This window comes from Diabrotica undecimpunctata, unplaced genomic scaffold, assembly GCF_040954645.1.
Source record: "Diabrotica undecimpunctata isolate CICGRU unplaced genomic scaffold, icDiaUnde3 ctg00001123.1, whole genome shotgun sequence".
Classification (NCBI taxonomy): Eukaryota; Metazoa; Arthropoda; class Insecta; order Coleoptera; family Chrysomelidae; genus Diabrotica; species Diabrotica undecimpunctata.
Window position 1 is genome coordinate 1 of NW_027313403.1, and position 21,864 is coordinate 21,864.

Here is a 21,864-nt window from a genome sequence, read left to right on the forward strand (position 1 = left end):
CGCGCTATCTCAGAGTATAAATGGAGAGAAGCTCAGTCATTTGAAATTTGCAGATGACATCGTCCTTATAGTCGATCGTATGGATGATGTAATAATAATGTTTGAAAAATTATATCACGCTTCCTTGGAAGTCGGACTAAAGATTAATATGAACAAGACGCAAATAATGACTAATCCGGTGCTAAATCGAAATATTGCTCTTGATGGAAGTGATATTGTGCAGACTATATAGTATAAGTACCTAGAACATGAAATTCGGTTGGGCAAAGATAACCAGACATGTGAGCTCCCACGTCGCATAGGATTAGCCTGGGCAGCGTTTGATAAATTAAACTATGTATTTAAACCGGATCTACCCATATGTCTCAAAAAGAAAATCTTTGACCAATGTGTGTTACCTGTACTCACTTATGGAGCGGAAACATCAACACTCACAAAAAAGGTAGTTAATAAGATTCGCATGACTCAGATGGCTATGGAGCGCCAGATGTTGGGTGATTCCCTGAGAGACCGAATCCCAAACGAAGAAATACGTCGTAGAACAAAAACAACAGACGCTATCGAAAAAATCGCGTCGTTAAAATGGAATTGGGCAGGGCACGTCGCCAGATTATCAGACAACTGATGGACAAAACGTATTTTAGAGTGGGGACCAAGGCAAAAAGCAATACGGAGCAAAGGACGCCCACTAACTAGATGGACTGACGACCTGAAGCGTGTTAGTAATAACTGGATGTAAGCCGCACAAGACAGAGACAGATTGAAAGAGCTGAGAGAGACCTATGTCCAGCAGTGGACGCATAAAGGTTGATGATGATGAACACAAATCAGGACCTGCATCACTGGAAAATGGAAAGACAATAGATTCTAAGATAGGATCAATATATTGATATTGATTCGAAGTACCTTCTACAAAAACGGGAACAGTTCGATGATCAAAAATTATTCCAGTTCACCATTCACCAATCATTGCATCATAACTCGTAGACCACTATATGGACGAACACCCTGTACATGCCCGAGTCTCTCTTGTTTACCACGTGCATCTACAAGTTCGGTTCAAGATCAGGAAATTTCAAATCCGCAAACACCACTTAAAACAACTCATTACAAGACTCAAATAATTTTATATCACCAGAACTTATTCAGCCTTATCCAAAAGCACCGGCTAGAAAAATTTCTAATAGAGGTAGGAAAAGAGGCCGATGTATGATTGCAACCGACACACCGGAGAAAAATCTACTTGAGGAATCTTTGAAGGGAAAAAATATAGTCGCAAATAAGAAAAAGAAAGAAGTTTTTTTTTATTAACAGTAAGATTTTTTACAATCTGTTTCACAATAAAAACAATAAGTAAAATTGTTTGTCTTTACAATGTCAGAAAGATGTAAGGTTCAGTGACCAAAGCATCATAACACAAATATTAGCTTGTTTACCGGTGGGATGCGCACATACACAGATACGCAAACACGAATACCAAAAACGGCATAGATCACAATGGCTGGGCGCTGTTGAAGGTGTAGCTTCCACTACTGTAGGCACTGTCAGGAACGGTTTGGTAGGTCCAAGGGATTATACTGCTTTAATCTCTTCGCTTTTTGGTTGTGGAGAAGATTGTATGCCTGGGTGTTAGGATGTACACGCAACCTATTTTGATATTGTTCAGAAGTTCTTTTGCACTCTTCAGAGACTGTTAGTACCTGGAGATCTCTATCTAAGGCGTCATTTTGGATATACCAAGAGGAATTAGCGATTGCTCTTAGAGTTTTAGGTTGAAATCTTTGTATTTTTATAACATTAGATTTGCTAGCTGATCCCCCGCGCTGCTAACTATATGACTAAACGGGTTTTATTATAATTTTGTATTGCAGCAGCTTGTTGTCGATCGATATGTGTGAGTTTTTTCCCAGCATCCAGTTAAATTTTCTGTATAAAATTCCTAGTTGTAGTCTTTTAGTTATATGTTTATCCCATGTTAATCTTTTGTCCAGATGAATGCCTAGATATTTTATGTCATCCGTTTGGAGTAAAGTATATACATCAAGGTTAACTTGTGGACATATACCTCTTCTTAGAGTAAATGTAATGTGTGTGGACTTTGAGGGATTTACTTTAATTCTCCAGTGTTTAAACCATTCATTAGTTTTGTTTAAATGTAGTTGCAGTGTCTCTGATGCTATTACTGGATTACTATGAGATGTTAGAAAAGCAGTATCATCTGCAAATGTTGCAAGCGTAAGATTATTGCTTGTTGGTAAGTCAGCCGTATATAACAGGTACAAGATCGGTCCGAGCACACTACCCTGAGGTACACCAGATTTGATGGGGTAGAGTTTTGTGTGGACTTTACTATACCTTACTAGATATCTTCTTTCTGTAAAGTATGATTTAAGCAGTTTGAAGTAAGTGTAAGGCAGGTTTTTCTTTAACGTATACAGAAGTCCTGTGCCACACCTTGTCAAAAGCTTGAGAGGCACATAAAAAGGCTGCAGTACAGTATTTCTTGTTTTCGAGACTAGTTCTTATTGTTGCGTATAATCTGTGAACTTGTTCTATTGTAGCGTGTTGATTACGAAATCCGAATTGATGGTCAGGTATAAGACCCTTTTTTTTAATATTGGTTTGATTCTTCAATTGGAGAAAAACAGAAGTTTTTCAAAAACCTTTGAAATGACTGGGAGTAAACTAATCGGTCCGTATGAGTTGACATCTTTTGGATCTTTACCAGATTTTTGAATGAGTATAATCTGTGCCACTTTCCATTGCAAAGGAAAGTAGTGCAGACTTAACATAGCGTTGAAGATCATTGTAATTATTCTGTAGAAATCATGGGTTAGTTTTTGAAGGACCTTACCTCTAATTAGATCGTATCGTGGCACCTTGTTGGGTTTTATCTCATTTTTTATTATCTATTTTACTTCTTTAATGTCAAATTACCGGGGTAGCGCGCAGGAAGTCTTTAAATTCTTGAAGATAGTCCTATCAGGGAAAATGAATCAATCCCTGCCCTCCGCAGATTCCGGGTTTTCCTGACTCTGGAAACTAGTACCTGTTTAGGGTCGCTTGTCCAGGGTTACGGATGAAGTCCACAACAGCAGCCACGGCGGAGAAACAAAACTTCAGTACGGTGCGGATGGCGTAAGTGGTAACCCTCGATTTTAGGGTTGATATAGAATCAAGTCAAATACTGACCAACGGTTTCGGGCGGAGGAGCTGGTAGATGTAAGGGCACTCTTTTGTCCTGAGATAGAAATAGAAATCTATCTCGAAGGCGAATGAACCAAGGAATGGTCAACGGCATAAGGATGCACTAGGCAACGGGAAACCACTGCATTAAAGACTCGTAGAGTACCCCTAGATATCCCTATATACGAGGCATGTTTTTTAAGTAAGTACCGTTTTGCGATTCTGCCGCCGCAGCGCTACGGTCGGCGTTCCGCGCATGAGCGCTGGTTACCTACATCTCTTGTCTACGCTCTGACGCCATTACATTCTGATTCTTCATTGTATACTTGTTTCCTCTAGTGTTTAAGATGCCTCCAACAATCGTGAGTCACGCTGATTGTGAAGTAAGGGCTGTTATACGATTTCTTAGTGTTAAAGGCGTAAAACCGATCGATATTCATCGTGAGATCGTTAAAGTTTACGGACAAAACATTATGAGTGATGGAATGGTAAGGAAATGGGTGAGAGCATTTAAAGATGGCCGCACAAATGTGCATGATGAAGAACGGAGTGGGCGTCCTTCGGTCGGTAATGAAAATTTGGTGCAGAAAGTGGACGAAAAGGTGAGAGAAAACAGACGCTTTACAATTTCATCATTGTCCGACTGCTTTCCTCAGTATTCTCGTAGTGTTTTGTATCGCATTGTTACCGAGAACTTGAATTACCGGAAATTGTGTTCACGTTGGGTTCCAAAAATGTTGACGGATTTGCACAAAACCCAACGTTTAGGCAGTGCATTGAATTTCCTTGAGCGGTACCACAGTGAAGGTAAAGATTTTTTAGACCAAATTGTTACTGGTGACGAAACGTGGGTGGCCTACGTCACACCACAATCGAAACAACAATCCATGGAATGGCGACATTTATCATCACCCAAAAAAGTGAAGTTTAAGCAAACAATTTCTGCCCGGAAAATCATGTGCACAGTTTTTTGAGACAGAAATTGCTAGTGACGCGCTATCTCAGAGTAGTGGACTTTCTGCCTCGTAATGAGACAATCAATGCAGCGTCTTATTGTGAGACATTGAAAAATCTGCGTCGTGCAATCCAGAACAAAAGACGTGGCAAGTTGAGTAAGGGTATCGTTTTGCTGCATGACAATGCCCGTCTACATGTGGCTAATCAGACCAAAGATCTCATCAAATCATTTAAATGGGAAACTTTAGATCATTCTCCATACAGCCCTGATCTGGCGCCCAGCGACTACCATTTGTTCCAGCACTTGAAGAAACACTTGGGCGGATAACGAAGTCAAAAAATTTGTGATGCAGTGGTTAACAAGTCAGGCGGCAGAATTTTATCAGGAGGATATTCAAAAACTGGTGCCACGTTATAACAAGTGCCTCAATATTCACGGAAATTATGTAGAAAAGTAGATTAAGGTACAGGCTTTCATGTAAAAATAAAATTATTGCCATATCTTTGCACGTCTTTTTTTAATTCCAAAACGGTACTTACTTAAAAAACACGCCTCGTAGTATTGGGCAGGGGGAGAAATAACAATGATGACAGGGCTCCTCAGGTCGTTAACCAACGAAATCCCTGCGTACTACAAATACAAAATAGCGACATGGAATGTTAGAAGCATGTATGAGCCTGGTAAACTAAGGAACATAGAACAAGATATGAGTCGGGAATAAGTGACACAAGATGGCTTGACTCCGGCGAACTAAGTACAACCAATGGTCGACTTTTCTACTCTAGTAGTACCGACAGCCAACATTGGTATGAAGTAGCATTTAATGTCAGTAAAAAAGTTGCAAAATCAGTTGTAGGCTTTATACCAATATCGGAAAGAATTATGCTAATACAAATGATGACAACACATGGGAAATTAAACCTTATTCGGATTTATGCGCCAACTGCCGATAACACAAAGGAAGAAATTGAAAAATTTTACGATGACTTTCAAAAAACCCTACAAAATACAACATCTAGATATAACCGTAGTCATGGGTGATTTTAACGCCAAAGTTGGATAAGGAAGATGTGAGTCTACTGTAGGACCATATGTCGGTGTTCGAAATGAGAGAGGAGAACGCCTTATAGAATTCTGCCTAGAACATAATCTAGCGGTAATGAATACTTTCTTCAAACTGCCTAAACGACGCCTTTACACTTGGAAATCGCCAGCTAACAAGGTCGATAAAATCGTTAGAAACAAAATTGACTACATTTTAATAAACCACAGATACCGAAACGCAATACAATGAGTGAAAGCGTACCCAGGTGCAGACGTAGAATCGGACCACAATCCTCTTGTAGCAAAATTCTAACTTCACTTAAAAAAGATACAAAAAAGCTAAATACTAAACATACAAAACTTAGAATTAGAAGACGTCAAAGAAAAACTGAAACAAGAAATTAATGCAAACCTAGAATCCACACCGGAATCAATTGATGGTGATGTAGAACAATAGTGGCAATTCTTTAAAAATGCAATTATCGAACCAAGTCGCAGAGAATTCACAACAACCAGATGCAAGAAAGGAGATTGGATGACAGAAGAAATCTTGGAAATGATGGAGGACAGAAGAAGGCAAAAGAATATCAACATAACTCAGTATCAACAGCTACATAATCAAATAAGAAGGAAAATAAGAGAAGCTAAAGAGACTTATTTCACTGGAAAATTCCAAGAAATAGAAGACTTACAAAACAAATATGATAACTTCAATCTCCATAAGAAAGTTTAAGAATTAGCTGGGGTAGCAAAACAAAAAACGTCAAGCATACTATTGGACAAACAAGGATACATTTTAGTGCAGACAGAACAAAAATTAGAAAGATGGACAGATTATATAGAGGAATTATTCCATGACCAGAGACAGGAAAATATATATAAAGATAATCAAAGTAAAGACGAGGGACCCGAAATAACAAAGTCAGAAGTTATGCATACAGTAAAGTCCATGAAAAATAATAAGGCTGCTGGTCCAGATGAAATACCAAGTGAATTGCTAAAACTGGTCAATGAAAAAACATAGATCTTTTAGCCCAACTACTGAACACAACCTATTCCATAGGAATCACATTATATGATTGAGATAATTGATTCCATAGAAATCCACGTGAAATGCTGACATTAACATTTATTTGTCTACCAAAGAATGTAGTGATTATCGAACGATCAGTTTAATGTCACATACCTTAAAAACCCCGCTAAAAATCATCCATAATAGAATACACGCTAAGCTGCAGATGGATATTAGTGATTCCCAGTTTGTATTTCAGAATGGAATGGCCACAAGAGAGGCACTATTTTCTTATAACGAGCTGACACAAAGATGTTTGGATGTTAATCGAGATCTTTATGTATGCTTTATAGATTACAACAAGGCATTCGATAAGGTAAAACATGACCGACTTATAGAAGTACTCAAAAACAAGAATCTGAGGGATGTAACATTGATATAAAATTTATACTACAGCCAACGATCAAATATGAAAATTGGAAGAGAAGTGTCAGAAGAAGTGTAAATAAGGAGAGGGGTCAGGCAAGGTTTCATACTGTCGGCGTTATTGTTTAATGCTTATTCTGAAGAAATCATATAAGATGCTTTGGTAAACGAGACAGTCAGCACAAAAGTGAACGGAAGTTTAATTAACAACATTAAGTATGCCGACGATACAGTCATAATAGCTGACAACTTGGAAGACTTAGAAAGAATAATGAACAAAATATTAAGATATAATGGAGAATACAGACTCTCTCTTACATAAAAAAACCAAATTCATGAAAATTAGCAAGAACAATACAAACGAAATATTAACGGTAGGCGGCCAGCAGATTGAGAGAGTAAAAAGATATAAAATCCACAAGGAAAATAATTCCTGCAGCTGGCTGTATAGCACGTATCACAAAAGGAGGTTAATCTTTGTAAATGGGTATATTCTTTTTTCTTTTTTAAAAAGATATACTTACTTGGGAACGATAATCACAGAAAATAACGATTATACTGCAGAAATAAGAGTCAGAATTGAGAAATCACGTGCCAACTTCGTGAAAATGAAAAAGCTTTTATGTAACAAAGATCTGACATTGGCCCTCAGAATAAGGCTAATTAAATGCTATGTACACAGTGTACTCTACTATGGAGCTGAATCATGTACATTAAACCGGAATACAATAAATCGACTTAAAGCGTTTGAAATGTGGACATTTAAAAGATTGTTAAGGATTCCATGGGTAGATAGAGTCACGAATGCGGAATTGTTAAGGAGAATAGGCAGAGGGAGGGAAATGGAAAATACAATAAAAGGAAGGAAATTGCAATATCTCGGACATGTGATGAGAGGCGAAAGATACAACATCTTGAGACTCATAACTCAAAGAAAAGTAGAGGGTAGGAGAAGCGTAGGAAAAAGACGCGTTTCCTGGTTGAAGACTCTGAGAGAGTGGTTTGGTTGCAGCTCAAGACAATTGTTCAGAGCAGCTGCCTCGAAAGTCAGAATAGCCATGATGATTGTCAACCTTCGTCGCGGAGATGACACTTAAAGAAGAAGAATGTTAAATTGGGAGATTGGTAGTTCTATTTGATATGGAGCGTCAAGAAAAGAATGAAGTGGTTCTTCTTGTTCTACAGGCACTTCTCTGGTAAATAAACTAAATACTTTCGAAATATGTTCTGTCTCGGATTTCTCTGTATCTGTTCTTGCCCATTTATCTTTGTCATTTTTTAAAGGAGGTATGGTGTCTTGTGGCCCTTTTAATTTTCTCGTCGCTTTCCGTAAAGAGTAGTTTGTATTTTTGAACGGCGTCAGATTTTCTAAAGAAGTCTGGATTCCCTTATTTTTTTCTTCTTTTAACAGATTTGTAAGTCTTCTGTTTAAGTTTGCTTTGTCAATAGGTGCGTGTGTATTTTGCCACTTTCTCCTTAGTTTTCTTTTCTGTTCAATCAAGCTTTTTGCACTCAGAGAACAATTTATGCTTTCCTCCCATATTGTCTGTTCGGGAGTAGCACTCTATTCCCCCCTTTTGTATGGAAGTAGATAGTATTATATTATATTGTACAGCATTTTCAATTTGTATTTCTGTTTTGAGTGGCAAGTTCATTGGTGTTTGTTCTGTAAAGGTCCCAACATGATTCTATTGCGCAGTAGTTAAGAGATATACCTTTTAATCACACAGAAATCTAAGAGATCGGGTGTTTTATTTGGATCTGTAGGCCGATAAGTTGGTTCTCCTGTAGATATGCATTGTAGGTTGTTTCCCATTATTGATTTCAGGAGTTGTCTACCCCTTGTTGTGATTACCCTAGACCTAGAGCCCCAGTGGTGATGTTTGCAGTTAAAGTCTCCTCCTGCTATGAATTTGTGTCCAAGAAAACTAAAGTAGGTATTAAAGTTGTTTTCGTTAATGGATTGGCCAGTATGACAGTAGATAAGGTAAGGTTGCCTAGCCAGTCTTCAATAACTATGCTAGTTGATTGTAGTACTTTTCACTGAACTTATTTAACTCATGTTTTATATTTGATTTACTGATACCTGTGCCACCGTGTGCTTTGTGTAGTGAACAATGTATTTTGGAATTTTAATATAATTTTTGTCTGTTAGATGAGCTTCTGATATGAGCATAACGTCAATTTTCTTCTCGTCGAGAAAAATTTTGATTTCTTTAATATGTTTAGGCCATTTGAGTTCCAGACGGCTATTTTAAGTCTGTTTTGCATTAGTGCCTTTTGGAAATCATAGTAGTAAGGAGATTAAGCATAGTGTCCATTCTCCCCATTAGTTTTGCATCAGGTTTTTAAGGTTGGCAATTGTAGTTAAATGGTTTGAGCCGACATCACTTTGTTGGTTTGTGATTTCAGTCGTTTGACTATTTCCTGAAGTTTTTTGAGTGAAAGAAACACCAGGGATTACTGTTTTCTATGTGCTTCTGGTTTCTTCATAAGTTGGGGGGAATTTTTCTTTTTGTATACTGTGTAGCTCTTATAGTTAGCCGAATGGTTTCCCATACAAAATACACTCTGTACGCTATTGCTGCGTTCCTTGCGCGGACAATTTAAAGTATGGTGATTACTTGTACACTTTCAGAAGAAAATACAGGAGGAATCATCGGACTCCGAGAGTGATGAAGTAGAGTACAACGATAATTCGTCAGATGATAGTTTCGAATTAGAAGAAAAAAGGCTAGATACAGAAGTGGCGATTACATTATTACCAAAGTTTTTGGAAAAAAAACGTGTTAAGAAATTTTGTGGCTTGACGTGTTAGAAAGTTGATAATGTGGGTCAAACAGATTGTGAGGTCAGATTCTTAAAGAAAAATATGCCATTAAATAGATTTAGCTTCACTTCTGAGCCTACAGCTACAGTGAGTGTTACTGGCATTGTAGTAGTTCTACCCCGCCAATTAAAGATAATAGAGCAGCATATAAGGGGATTGATTTATTTTAATACAGATTTATCACAATACAATTTACATTAATTATTAGTATTATATCGATTTTGTAAGCGTTTCTGAATATACAATGTGTTAGTTTTTCTTAAAAATAAAGGTTATTTTGGCGAAATGCATTGTCCATGGTATCTACTTTATGGTTGGCCATAGTCTCCTTGAGGGTAAGGGGACTATGGACAGAAGCACCTCTGCGAGTTATATGCTTCCATAAGAATAATTGTAATCATTTTAACTGGATACTGAATAATAAATTGTATTTCAAAATCTCAATAATTTTCCTTTTTTTAACCTCAGGATTTTCAATCGTTCTTACAAAACTAATCTCTGTAATTCAGCCGTTCAGTCAGCAAGTTTTGTGTTTCCATTGTCCCCAGGAAGGCAGATTTTTTTCATTTTTTTTATACTGTGTGACGTGATATTCTCACACGTACCCTTGTGATTCACTTCACAAAGGCAACTTCCGAAGCCAATCTTTGCCTCGACGGATACAGGATACAGAGAAAAAGAAACAAGGTGTTCAACATTTTATTCTAAAAATAAGCATCAGCAGATTTCATTATAAATATTACAAATGTCAGTATAATTGATTCGATACAAATGTAATATAAAGCGATTTCACTGATTTAAGTATAGAGATTACACGAAAATAAGATTACCTATCTTTTATGTCATTCATCCAGTGTGAACTAAAAGTAAGATAACGAGAGATTTCATATCAATTGGTTATTAGAGGAACATGGAGAAAACTCCAGATGGAAAATTGTTCACAAATTATGCATATTTTATTTACTTGTTTAGACTAGGTTGGTATAGAAAAGGATTCTAGTGAGTTGTGGTGATCGATTATCAACTAGGATAAGGGAAGGCACTTTGAGGATCTAAATTAAGCAAAACTAATTAATTCTGCTATTTAATTTCGCAATAAATATTTGTAAATAAACGTTTAGGGTTATATGTTTTTAAAAAATATGATTATTAATACTTAAAAAATACATTCAAATTACATTACTTTTTATACACACTGTATGATATAAAAGACGTCCTTCTGTTTTTGGCCACTTAAAAGAAAACAAGATTTTTTTGTCATAAAAGTATTTTTTCTAAATTATTACATATTTCTTTATGTTCCGTTGCAAGTTGATTTTGACATTTGACATCTTTTATAGGCGTTTCTGGAAGTTGCGTCATAGGATTCTCATTTATTTCATTGAAATCTATCACAATTTTGGAGTGTTTTGGAATAAATTGCCTAAAAATGTAAAAATATTAGAAGTCTTTCGTTTTGCGGTATTTTCTTTTCATTTCGTGTATTCGGAAAGTATACGATACACTCCTAGACAAAAAAACAGCACTTTGTTTAAGGTTACTTATTTATTTATTTTAAGTCGGGAGAAAAATAAATGTATTTTTTACTGTATATAATTCACCTACAATGAAAAAATTACATGTAATTCAACAAGTTTTCTGTTGCGAGAGATTTTTCAATTTTTAAAGAATTTTAACTTGGATTCAAACAAAAAACTCAATAGCTCCAGGCGCCAGGCTATATTTCTAATAATATACAGAGGATTGCAATTATTTTTGTTATTAAATTTTGGAAGGTTTGGTGGCGTTTGTTTTCTGACGTATGATGAGCAGCTTGAACCAATTCAAATCATTAATAAATGACCAATAACTGATATAACAATAATTAAAAACAATTTTTTATTACTGATATTTGCTTTTATTTATGGTTTATCACAAAATAAGCAGTGGTACGATAATTTTGTCCGCGAGTGTGTATTTTATTTTCATAGTTATTTATGAGCTGTGGCAATAAAATAATCGGACTGGAGCGGCTAATAGTTCACACGCCAGAGATTTGGTCTCTAAAAATCATACGACCAAGCTTAATTTTACTGAGAATATCAATTTAGGACCCCAAAAAAGATGCAAAAAAGTTTACAACTCCTACAACGGACTTCTCCCTAAAAGACCCCCTTGAAGAGGGGAAAAAGCGGAAATAATCGATTTACCAAGAATCTGTACGCCGTACAGAAAAATGATTCAAATATAAAATGTAGCTGAGATAATTTTGAACAAAAATGTTTATTAGTATTTTTTGTGTAGAATGAACCGTTCTCTCAGAATTAACGCTTGAAGCGACCGGCGGTTTTGAATGTCAGTTACGCCCACGAAATCAATTTTTAAATAAAGTTTGTATTAACTTGACGTAAAAATTCGATATCTTTTAATTAGAGTGACCTACCGACAAAAATTAAAATAGCTTTTAAAGGTGAAGAATGCAGTTTTCGTATGCAATTTTTGCATTTTGCCGCAAATGAAGTCAGTTTCTATAAAGCTGTTAAATAAATAAACCGATGGCGATTTTTCCATTTTTTTATAATTCTGATGAAATCAATCGAATTATATTACTTCCATTGACTGGTCACTATAGAATTTCCATTGATAGAGCCTAATCTTTAAAACCTAACATGAAATTCCGATTTCGAGTTTTGGCAGCAAATAAAATATGAAGCATTTGAAATAATGCTTAAAAAATCGCTGAATTTAACTTTTACATTACAAACGATCTCACGTCACGGAAGATGCTTCTACGAAGACGACATTCTGTGCGGTTTGTAGCTGAAGTTAGCAGTTTTGAAAAACGTAGTTGTGCAATCGAAAAGAAGCTGAGAAGCTAAAGCTAAAGAAGTTGTAATATGAAAATTTGATGTGTATCATATGATTTTTAAAAATATTTACTTTTGAAACTATTAGTGTAAATTTCTTGAAATTTAATCATTAAATCACAATTAAACTAAACTCTAAAACACAACACGACCAGTAAATAACTTAACAATAACTATAACATAAATATAACACTTAAATAAAATATATTAACTTAAAAATCAACACGATACAATTTGAATTTAAACATGCTGGCAAGTTTGGATCTGTATCATGAGAATCTGTCTGACTTAAGGCAATAAATTATATTTTTAATAGCCTCTTGACGAATGAGACGGCGAATATCAACACGTGCGTTTGTTGACAGATGGGAATTTGCTAAACGAATGAACTTTAAAGAATTTTTGCTAATGTTTTTTTTATAATATATATTATTAGCTGTAAAATATATAGGCTAGGAAGAGTTAAGATGTTAGCTTTTATAAATAGTGGCTTACATGATGTAGTTGGTGATACTTTAAACATAGTTCGTAGTATTTTTTTTTGAGATATAAAAGCTCTATTCATATATAGAGACAAGCCCAAAAATATTAAGCAGTACTGAAGGACTGACTGCACCAAGCCATAGTACATTAGTTTTAATATATGGAAGGATACAGTATCCCCTATAAATCGAATTATATAACAACGACTACTTAGTGTCGAGGTTACTTTATCTATGTGATCTTCCCAACTTAGCTTTGGATTTAGCATCAGTCCGAAAAATTACTTCAGCATTTGAATGGACTTGTGATCAATATATAGATAAGGATCATAGTCAGGGGGCTATATTCTTTGGTAAAAATCTCATAAAACTGGTTTTTGTTATATTTAATTTAAGACCGTTGTCGTTGCAATACTTACTAAATTCCTGAGATGCTGTATTGCGCTTGCTCACCAGCTGATCCAACTGATAATGTAATATAATGAAGCTTGTATCTTCTGCATATTCAATAATTTGATTAGAAGTAGTGCAAACTTGTTGATATCGTTGATAAAAACAATAAAGAGAGGACCAAGAACCGAACCTTGTGGTACTCCCACAGAAGACTTCATTCGGGGCTGATAGTGTACCATCTAAATATTATTGTTTGCAAGAACAGTTAAATGCATAAAAATCAAGTGCAATTCTATACTGTTTCGTGTCTATGGCAACAGCCGTCTCACCGAGGATCCACTACTTCGGAAGTCTGCTGCAGAATCCTTTTTTCTGAAAAAACGACACAATAGCTCCTACGCGCTATCTCAGAGTTTCCAAGCTTGTTTTAAATTTTCTGTTTGGTTTAAATTTCATAGAACAATAGAGATCAGGCCGCTTTGACTCATGAGGTTCACAGACTACTTCAGGGAATTTAGAGATTAAAGTATTCCTGAGTTTGTCTGGTGTGGTGGCAGGTTCGAGTCTAGTCACATGCAAATGAATTAATCTAGGGACAGTCTGTATAGTAGAATCATTTTCTTTGTTACCTCCAACAACGAATCGCCTGCGCTTACGTTTTTGCTGCATCTATTCACCTGAATTTTCTCTGTATTATTCGGCCCTTCACTAAGTTGTTGCATTTCAGCTATTTTATTGTGTGCAACTCCATTTTGTACTGCAGATTTTATTTCTTGGGAATTAATTATATTTCGTGTAGAGGTAGTCTTCAGTTCTTCATTGTTTTTCTTTTTATTTGTCAACTGTTGATTGTTTATATTTGCTTGCATCTGACCTTGCACTTGACCAGCTGTTTTGTTGGCATAGGTGACTTCTTGAGTGGTCGATTTACAAACAAGGTTTTTGTTTGACATTCTTATTGTCAATAATTGTTGGAATATGTGACGTTTTCTGCTATATGGTATTGGAATGTTTCAATAAATTGTAGTTTTCCTGTAATAATTTACTATCTTCTTGCAAAATTTTATATTTTTTCATTTATCGGATTTTTCGATTAAGAAGTTGAATTTCTCGTTCTCTCCTTGGTAGTCAACGCTCCATTTTTGTTTTTAGAACTAGCACCGTTTTTATCATTTTCAGTGTCGCAGCACTTATATTAAGGAACCTTTCGTTTACAAATTTTAGTTCTTTTACTTTAGCACAACTGTAGTGAAATATTTACCGCACTTTATGCACTAAATGTTGCTAGTTGTTTTTGTTTTACAACATTTAAACACGCGAGTAAAATTATCGTCTTCGTCAGTCAGCGCCATCTTTAGAGAAAAAAAAATGGCTCTAACATATAGCGACTGGTCAATAGAAGTGCTGAATTTTATTGATCTCACGAGAATCGTAAAAATGGTAAAAATGGCGCAACGTTTATGTTTTTAACAGCTTTATAGAAACTGACTTCATTTGCAGCAAAATGCAAAAATTGCATAAGAAAGCTGCACTTTTCACCCTTAAATCGCATTTTGATTTTTGTTGATAGGACACTCCGATCAAAAGATATCGAATTTTTACCGTTGATACAAATTTTATTTAAAAAATTGATTTCGCGTGCGACATTGCAGCGAAGTACAATTTATTTTAGAAGGTTTGCAGTGCTATGTTTTCCCACTCATCATGAGCAGCTTGATCCAATTCAGCTACAATTCGAGGAGGATGACTTTTTATCTATTGGTTCTATTAGATTCAGGAAATAGCTTCGTGGGGACCAGTTTAAAATTGTAATTCTTACTTTACCGAGGTACAGAAGAGCATCCGCAGACATGTGGCTCAGCATTATTATGCACTAACAAAGATTCTGGTTCTATAAATGGTGCAAATTAAACTAAATGTCCATCAAGAATCTCCAGCACATATCTGAGTGCATTGAGTACAGGGATAAAATTACGTACTACCTCGTATAGGCTACACCTCTCTAAAACATGACATTTCTTCCTTTTGGAAGAGAAGAGTAATGGATGTTTGGGCAAATCATTCACCTGCTCTTTTACAGGCTTTAGACTGGCATCTGGTGTTCAAAATCCAATTTTGGTCTCATCTATAAGCAAGACGCGCTTCCAATCACTAGAACACTATTTTAGATATGGTTAATAAATACTTAAAAATGAATAAACTGAAGTTAAATGTGAAAAAAAAACAAAGGCAATGGTTTTCACAACCAAACATAAATATAGCTTGCTTGATTCTCAAATCACAAATTTAAATATTTGCTACAAAAATTACAAAACCGTGGAATGAGAATAATTCTTAAAACAAATCGACGTACCCCAATTGGGACGATGTTAAATACTCTAAATTGGTTCTGTGTTGAAAATAGACTGTTTTATTTCACCATGATTTTGGTCTTCAAAATAGTAAATGGCTTATCACCTGAATATTTCCAAGAATTCATTTCTTTCAACAAAAGTATTCATTCTTATAATACCCGAGGTTTAGATGACATATATGTACCTAGAACTATGTATAAAAGTACGATGAATTCGCTCATTTTTAAAAGCTTCCTTAAATTTAATCAGTTACCTACATCTGTAAAAAAATGTACTAGTCTCAATTATTACAAAATGTTACTACTTAAACAGTATATCAAAAATGTATAGTGTACTTTCTTTATATTGTATGTATATTAGGTTTTTTCTATTTAAATAAAGATCTATCTATCTATCTATCAAGTACATTGAATCCTACGTCTTGTCTAGCAAATATTAAACGGCCAACACGGTATTGTCTGGCGAGTAGAGGACCGCTAGACAATACCGTGTTATTATATTATTCAAATTTGCTTCTACTTAACTACACGATTAGAAATATCGACACGACATACTTCTCTAATTAAATGATTTACGTGTACGACTGGTACAAGTTCTGGTTCTCAGAACATTGAAGCTCAAATAAATATCATCTCATTCATAAGTACTCTATGTCATATTGGTGCTGGATTTCTTGTGCGTTTTAGTTCTTCCGAAAAAATTGCAATGCTCTGCTGATTATTTTGTGATGCACTCCCAAGGCATAGGCTACGCTACAGACGAAACTATTTGCTTAAGGGGCAATCAACGAAAAATTAAAAACAAGAAATTATCAATAACTGATAATATAATGATAATTAAACTATTTTTATTACTGTTATCTCCTTTTATTTATCATTTACCCAACAAAATAAGCAGTGGAGCGATAATTTTGTCCTGAAGTGTGTATTTGATTATGCTAGTTTAAATTTTATGAGCTGTGTGCTGCAAAATATTTTATCACAAACTAATTACATGAGAACGATTATCCCCTTCAATGTACTCTTCTAGTCAATCGCGACAACCCTGTAACCGAATTTTCCATTGTTAAAAGCACTGCTGAAAGTACGGTCCTTTCAGCTTCTTGAGAACCTCCACCGCTTTTGCTGTTACTTCTTCTACACTATCAAATCATATTCCTTTACGCTCTAATAATACATCGTATATTCTAAAGCTACAACTTTACCTTATGCTATAAAAAAGGAAACATGTCTTCATTTGCTTCATTAATTACCAAAAGGCATTTGACAATTGATGCAGGGGCTTAAGATACAGACGTTAAATGAAAATGAGCTCAATAGTAAAGACAAAAATGATACAACTATACTGGAATCAAAAAGTAGAACTAAAAATTACCAACTGTTCCTGTACATGAAATGTATGTATGAAATGAAAATAAACAAAGACGTGAGACAGGGTTATATTCTCTCACTACTGTTCAAAATTTATGTAGAAAAGATATTTCTGCTTGCACAGCAATGCGAAAAAGGTATCAAAATAAATGGTATTCCTATTGATAATCTAATATGAGCCAATGATATAGCAGACAATATGAATGAACTACAAGAGATAATGAATATGTTTAATGGAGTGGAAGAGGAGAGCGGACATCATATCAACATCACAAAAATGATGATAATCAATAGATAGCTCCATACTTACTGAAGTTCAGTCGAAAATAAATAACATAACCATAGAATGGGTTAAAAAATTCAAGTAATTGCGGCGCTGTACCTACATCGCAGCTTGATTGCCCCCTACAACCACATGGCTAGATCCTGATAATGTGTTCACTTAAAGTATATTTTTCTCAGCGAGCATTTTTCTGGTCTTTGAATCTTCTTCTTGTCTGATGTCCCTCTTTATACTTTTTAACCATACAAAATCTTGTGTGATCAATATAAATTCGTTTGAAAAAAAACTTGAGGTTAACTTGTTGCTGCATCTGATCATTTGCATTTTTTTTTCAATGAAACTTAAAGAAGTGATCACAGATTGACAGGATTGACAGTGCATTAATAGGTGCAACCTGTCACATAAGCCATATCAAATACTCCACAGCATGCTCAAGGTTTACCAGTAGTAAAAAAGTTTGTTTACTTTTAAAAGTTGTACAAGATATACAGAATAAACGGAAATCATTTGGAAACTATATATTTTTAGTTTTTTGTTTGAATATAGTGTTATTTTATGCATTGTGATTCAATTATATAAATTATTTGTTAATTCAGACTTTCTTGTTATTTAATTGTGCTTACAAAGTGGTAATTTATGTATACCGACTTCAAGATAAAGCTCTACCTATATAAGCTCTATAATAATATCTACTTAAGAATTAAGTAACACTAACTCTACAACTAACTAATAAATTTACAGAACAACATTTATGCTGCTGCTAAACTTTTATCTAATATGAAAAACAAAGCAATTAAATATTGTAGGAGAAATGGACTGACATCAAAAAAAGTCTTCTTATAATAATAATGATGCTGATTTTATTCAGTTATGCAACAACTAGTTTGATTTTTTCAATTCTAATGTGAAATTTGAAGGACGCTGTCAAACAAGAAATACATTCAGTACAGATGAAGAAAAAAGAACAGCACTGTTAATATGACTTTTTAATATTAATGTTGAGAGAAGAATCCTATAGTTCAGCTCCTGAGAAACAGCTAAACAGAACTGATATGCCTTTCTGAATGTGGAATATATCAATAATTTCATAACAATTATGTGTTTTATTTTATAAACCTTAACCAAACTCCAACATGGATAATTAGACCAGTCTTTTTTTTAAAAAAATTTTAAACTGACCTGACCATGATAGACAGAACGAACCATCTAAAAAGTAAAGAAATTTAATTATTTAGTCCTCTAATTGCATAATTAATGTTCATAGTTCATTTTTTCAATGATATTAATGTAATATGTACTTACAAAATATAGAAAGAATTAAATTTGAAAACACAATAATGGATAATATGGCTGAAATCACAAAATGGTGAAAGCACCTACGACAAACAAATAAAGAAAAAATACCATTAAAATACAGGATTGTGAATGGGAGGTGAGAAGCAACAACATAAAGTTACAAAAACTTGCTATATTTGTACATATTAACACAAACATACTTGTTAGCTCTATATATCATGTAAGTTGTCTATATTACTTCCTTTCTTTTTCAAAATATACTTACCTATATTTGATACCTACAGCATCAAACATTTTCTTTGAGGCAATTGTACTTGCTTTAAGACAATGTTTATCAGATAAATAAACAACTTCTTTTATACCGGATTGTATAATAACTTTAGCACATTCATTGCAAGGAAAAAGACCTACATATAAGATGCAATTTTTCACATCTACACTGTTTTTGTTAAGTACAGCGTTCAGTTCTGCATGGCACACTAAAAATAAACAGTTTCTTGACCTAATGGATTTCTAACAGTATTAATTTTTGACTTACCATACATATATTTATTGAGCAAAGGATCCTCTGACATTTTACCCCACGGAAAATTATTGTCTTGACATCCCTTGGGCATTCCGTTATAACCTATTCCAACAACAACGTTATTTTCGTTAACTATACACGCACCAACTTGAGAACAAGGATCTTTGCTTCGCTTGGCTGCCAAGAAAGCAGTAGCCATAAAATATTCTTCCCATTCTAAATAGTCTTCCCGTTTTGAGTCAAAGTTTCTAAAATTAACAAGCTTAGAGAATAGTTGTAGTAGTATTGAAAGGTTAGCTTACTTTGATGAATTTAACACCTTGTCCATTTTTCTTAATTCCCTTTTCACACTATTATTGTTAGTTTTATCACAAATTTAAAGCATGGTTTATAAAAATAAAATTAAAATTGCGTATCCTTATCCTTATTTATAAACAATTAGGTTATGTTATAAAAATAAAAATGTATTGATGTAACTTCCCACTTCTTACACTAGTATGAAGTTGTATCAAGAATTTTGCAAAGGCGTAGGTAGTGGCTAATTTGGAAGGGTTTTATTAGATAAAGAAATAAAAACGTTTATTTTTTACCATGAAAAGAACATCTTATAAGAATTTAAAAACCCACAAGATGGATTGTTGGTTGTTGTCCGGTTTTGCATAATAGTTGATTTTATTATGCAGAACTGATTTTATCACTTACAACGTTGTTGAATTGTTTTTTCAAAGGTCTAAATTCACTAATTCTCAAATAGTTTAATGGTAAAACAGTCTTACAACAAAAACAATTAACAAAATAACATAAATAACAATACTAAGTAAAAACATATAAATATTGCGTTCTATATATCACATATTTAACGTTCCGTTTCTTCCATTACAACAATGGGCCTCATGGACGTGCTCAAAGGTTCTTGAAAGACTACAGGTCGGGTTTCGCTTTTTTCAGGTTCATTAACTAAAACAGTTAAAATTATTTACTGAATTACGAAACAATAAAGACAAGAAACAGCAATAAATCATTAAATCTAATGAAAATTTCATGGAACAGTACCTACTAATTTTATGTAATTAGTAATTAGAAAATTTCTAACACTAATTTTGCATAGGGTTGCGAAAAAATCTGACAACGCGGTGATTTGAAATGAATGAATGTACAATTATAAAATTGTGGTATACGAAATGACATTGTGTACTGCATTTTCAGAGAATCCTTTAAGTTTGTATAACATTACCGTTTCCTGTATTAAAACTTATTTCTTTCATTTGTTAAAAATACTAGTTATGTGACAATCTATTTGGCTTTATTTACTTACCTGTATTTATAATTGTTGTAGAAAGCGGCTTAAGAGTAGTTACTTCTTCTTCTTCTTCTTCTTCTTCTTCAGCAACTGTTAATGTCGTAGTAACATTCTCCGGTTGCCGGTAGTCTCCTAGTTTATAAATACTATAAGATCCTAATTCTTCGTTCGATTCTAAAGAACCATCTGGCAATAATAGATCCTCATATTCTACTGAGCTTTCCGCATCGTTTCCAAACATATGTATCATTTTATTATTCTTTTTAGTTGATGCTGTCTTAACTGGCTCAGTTTCTTCGAACATATTATTTAGTAGTGTTTCATGTTTGACTAGAAGATCTTCATGGTCTTCGAAATTAGGAACACTAGAAGGAACGATTTGATCTGTCGTTGGAACACTTTTGACTAAACTAGATTCTTCAATATTTTCTTCAGTTTCTTCTATAACGGGTTTTTCGTCATCGGATTCATCCGTATTTTCTTTAGTTTCTTCTATAACAGGTTTTTCGTCGTTAGATTTTTGTTGCGGAACGGAGATTTCTTTGGAACTTTCCGGTGAATCTTCTACATCAGCTACATCATCCATTCTTCGTTGAATTGGACTTACAATGGGAATGAACTGATTTTCCTTTATATAACTAGGTAATATCGGAAGAGGTTGGCGTAGATGGTGATGTTTCTTACGTTTAGAGCTATTTACTTCGGGATAATTTCGACTCAGAGGTAAACTGTTTAACGGGGGATATAACACGTTCGGTTCTTTTAAATATCGACTGTTTTCCTCTAAAACTAATCTTGGAGCTGCTTCATTGACTACATCTTTTATATGAAGGTTTTCTGGCTGAACAACACGTATAGGATTGTGAGTTTCATCAGCTTGTTCATGTAAATGTCCCTGCTTATGTCCCCCTCCTCCTCCACCACCTCCTTTTCCTTTTCCATATGACCATTTCTTTCCACCGGAGTCACTTCCTTTTTTACCGTGTTTTTCTTCGTGTTCATGATGTGAATCGTGTCCCTTTGAGCCTTTGTATCCCTTCTGTTCCTTAAAGTGCCCACCTTTGTCATGGTGGTGTTTTTTTCCGTAATGGGATTCTTCTTCGCCACCTTTATCGTAGCTGCCTTTTTCATGGCCTCCCTAAACAGAAAATTAGAATAAATTAATTGAAAAAATATTTTTTAAACAATTGAAAAAACACAGTTAGATTGCAACTTTGTCCTATTCTTTTAAAAAGTACTATCTTCCGTTTAAGTCGAGTGATAAAACAGTAAAACTTACTTTTTTATAATTATCCTCATGGAAATATTCTCCATCCTTTTCAAATCCATCTTCTTCATGACTTTCGTCGTAGAATTCTTGTTTCTTTTCGTACTCGTCTTTTTTATGGATGCTGTGTTCTCCTTTGGTGCTGTGCCCTTTTGAGTGTTTACCTTCTTCATGGTACTGTCAAAAAAGTTAACAATATCAATATTCTATTGAGCACTAAATGAATCACTGAATAAAAACGTTGAAATTCAATACTAATAGAGAGCCATTCAAATAATCTTACCCTTGAAA

General features: G+C 34.4%; 2 protein-coding genes across 2 annotated transcripts; both read right to left on the reverse strand.

The window, feature by feature from the left end:
* Positions 1 to 10,556: 10,556 nt before the first annotated feature.
* LOC140431916 (deoxycytidylate deaminase-like) lies at positions 10,557 to 19,452 on the reverse strand. The gene is made up of 4 exons (XM_072519784.1): positions 19,309 to 19,452; positions 19,019 to 19,254; positions 18,746 to 18,959; positions 10,557 to 10,879 (listed from the first exon to the last, which is right to left on the reverse strand). Exons 1-4 carry the CDS (start codon positions 19,332 to 19,334, stop codon positions 10,714 to 10,716), a joined length of 642 nt encoding a protein of 213 aa, XP_072375885.1. The 5' UTR covers positions 19,335 to 19,452; the 3' UTR covers positions 10,557 to 10,713.
* Positions 19,453 to 19,844: 392 nt separating this feature from the next.
* On the reverse strand, positions 19,845 to 21,750 carry LOC140431917 (uncharacterized; the record flags this gene model as incomplete). The annotated part of the gene is made up of 3 exons (XM_072519785.1): positions 19,845 to 19,963; positions 20,322 to 21,444; positions 21,586 to 21,750. Coding segments are annotated over 3 exons (1,389 nt in total), but the record flags the coding sequence as incomplete, so codon positions are not given.
* Positions 21,751 to 21,864: the final 114 nt, after the last annotated feature.

Bases quoted from the DNA above. Each gene is read 5' to 3' on its own strand.
- LOC140431916 (XM_072519784.1), bottom strand. From the start codon at position 19,334: ATGGACAAGGTGTTAAATTCATCAAA. The intron at 18,960-19,018 runs GTAAGTCAAAAA...GTTTATTTTTAG, and splicing joins GCTCAATAAATATATGTATG to TGTGCCATGCAGAACTGAAC. The intron at 10,880-18,745 runs GTAAGTATATTT...TTACATTTTTAG, and splicing joins GCTGTAGGTATCAAATATAG to GCAATTTATTCCAAAACACT.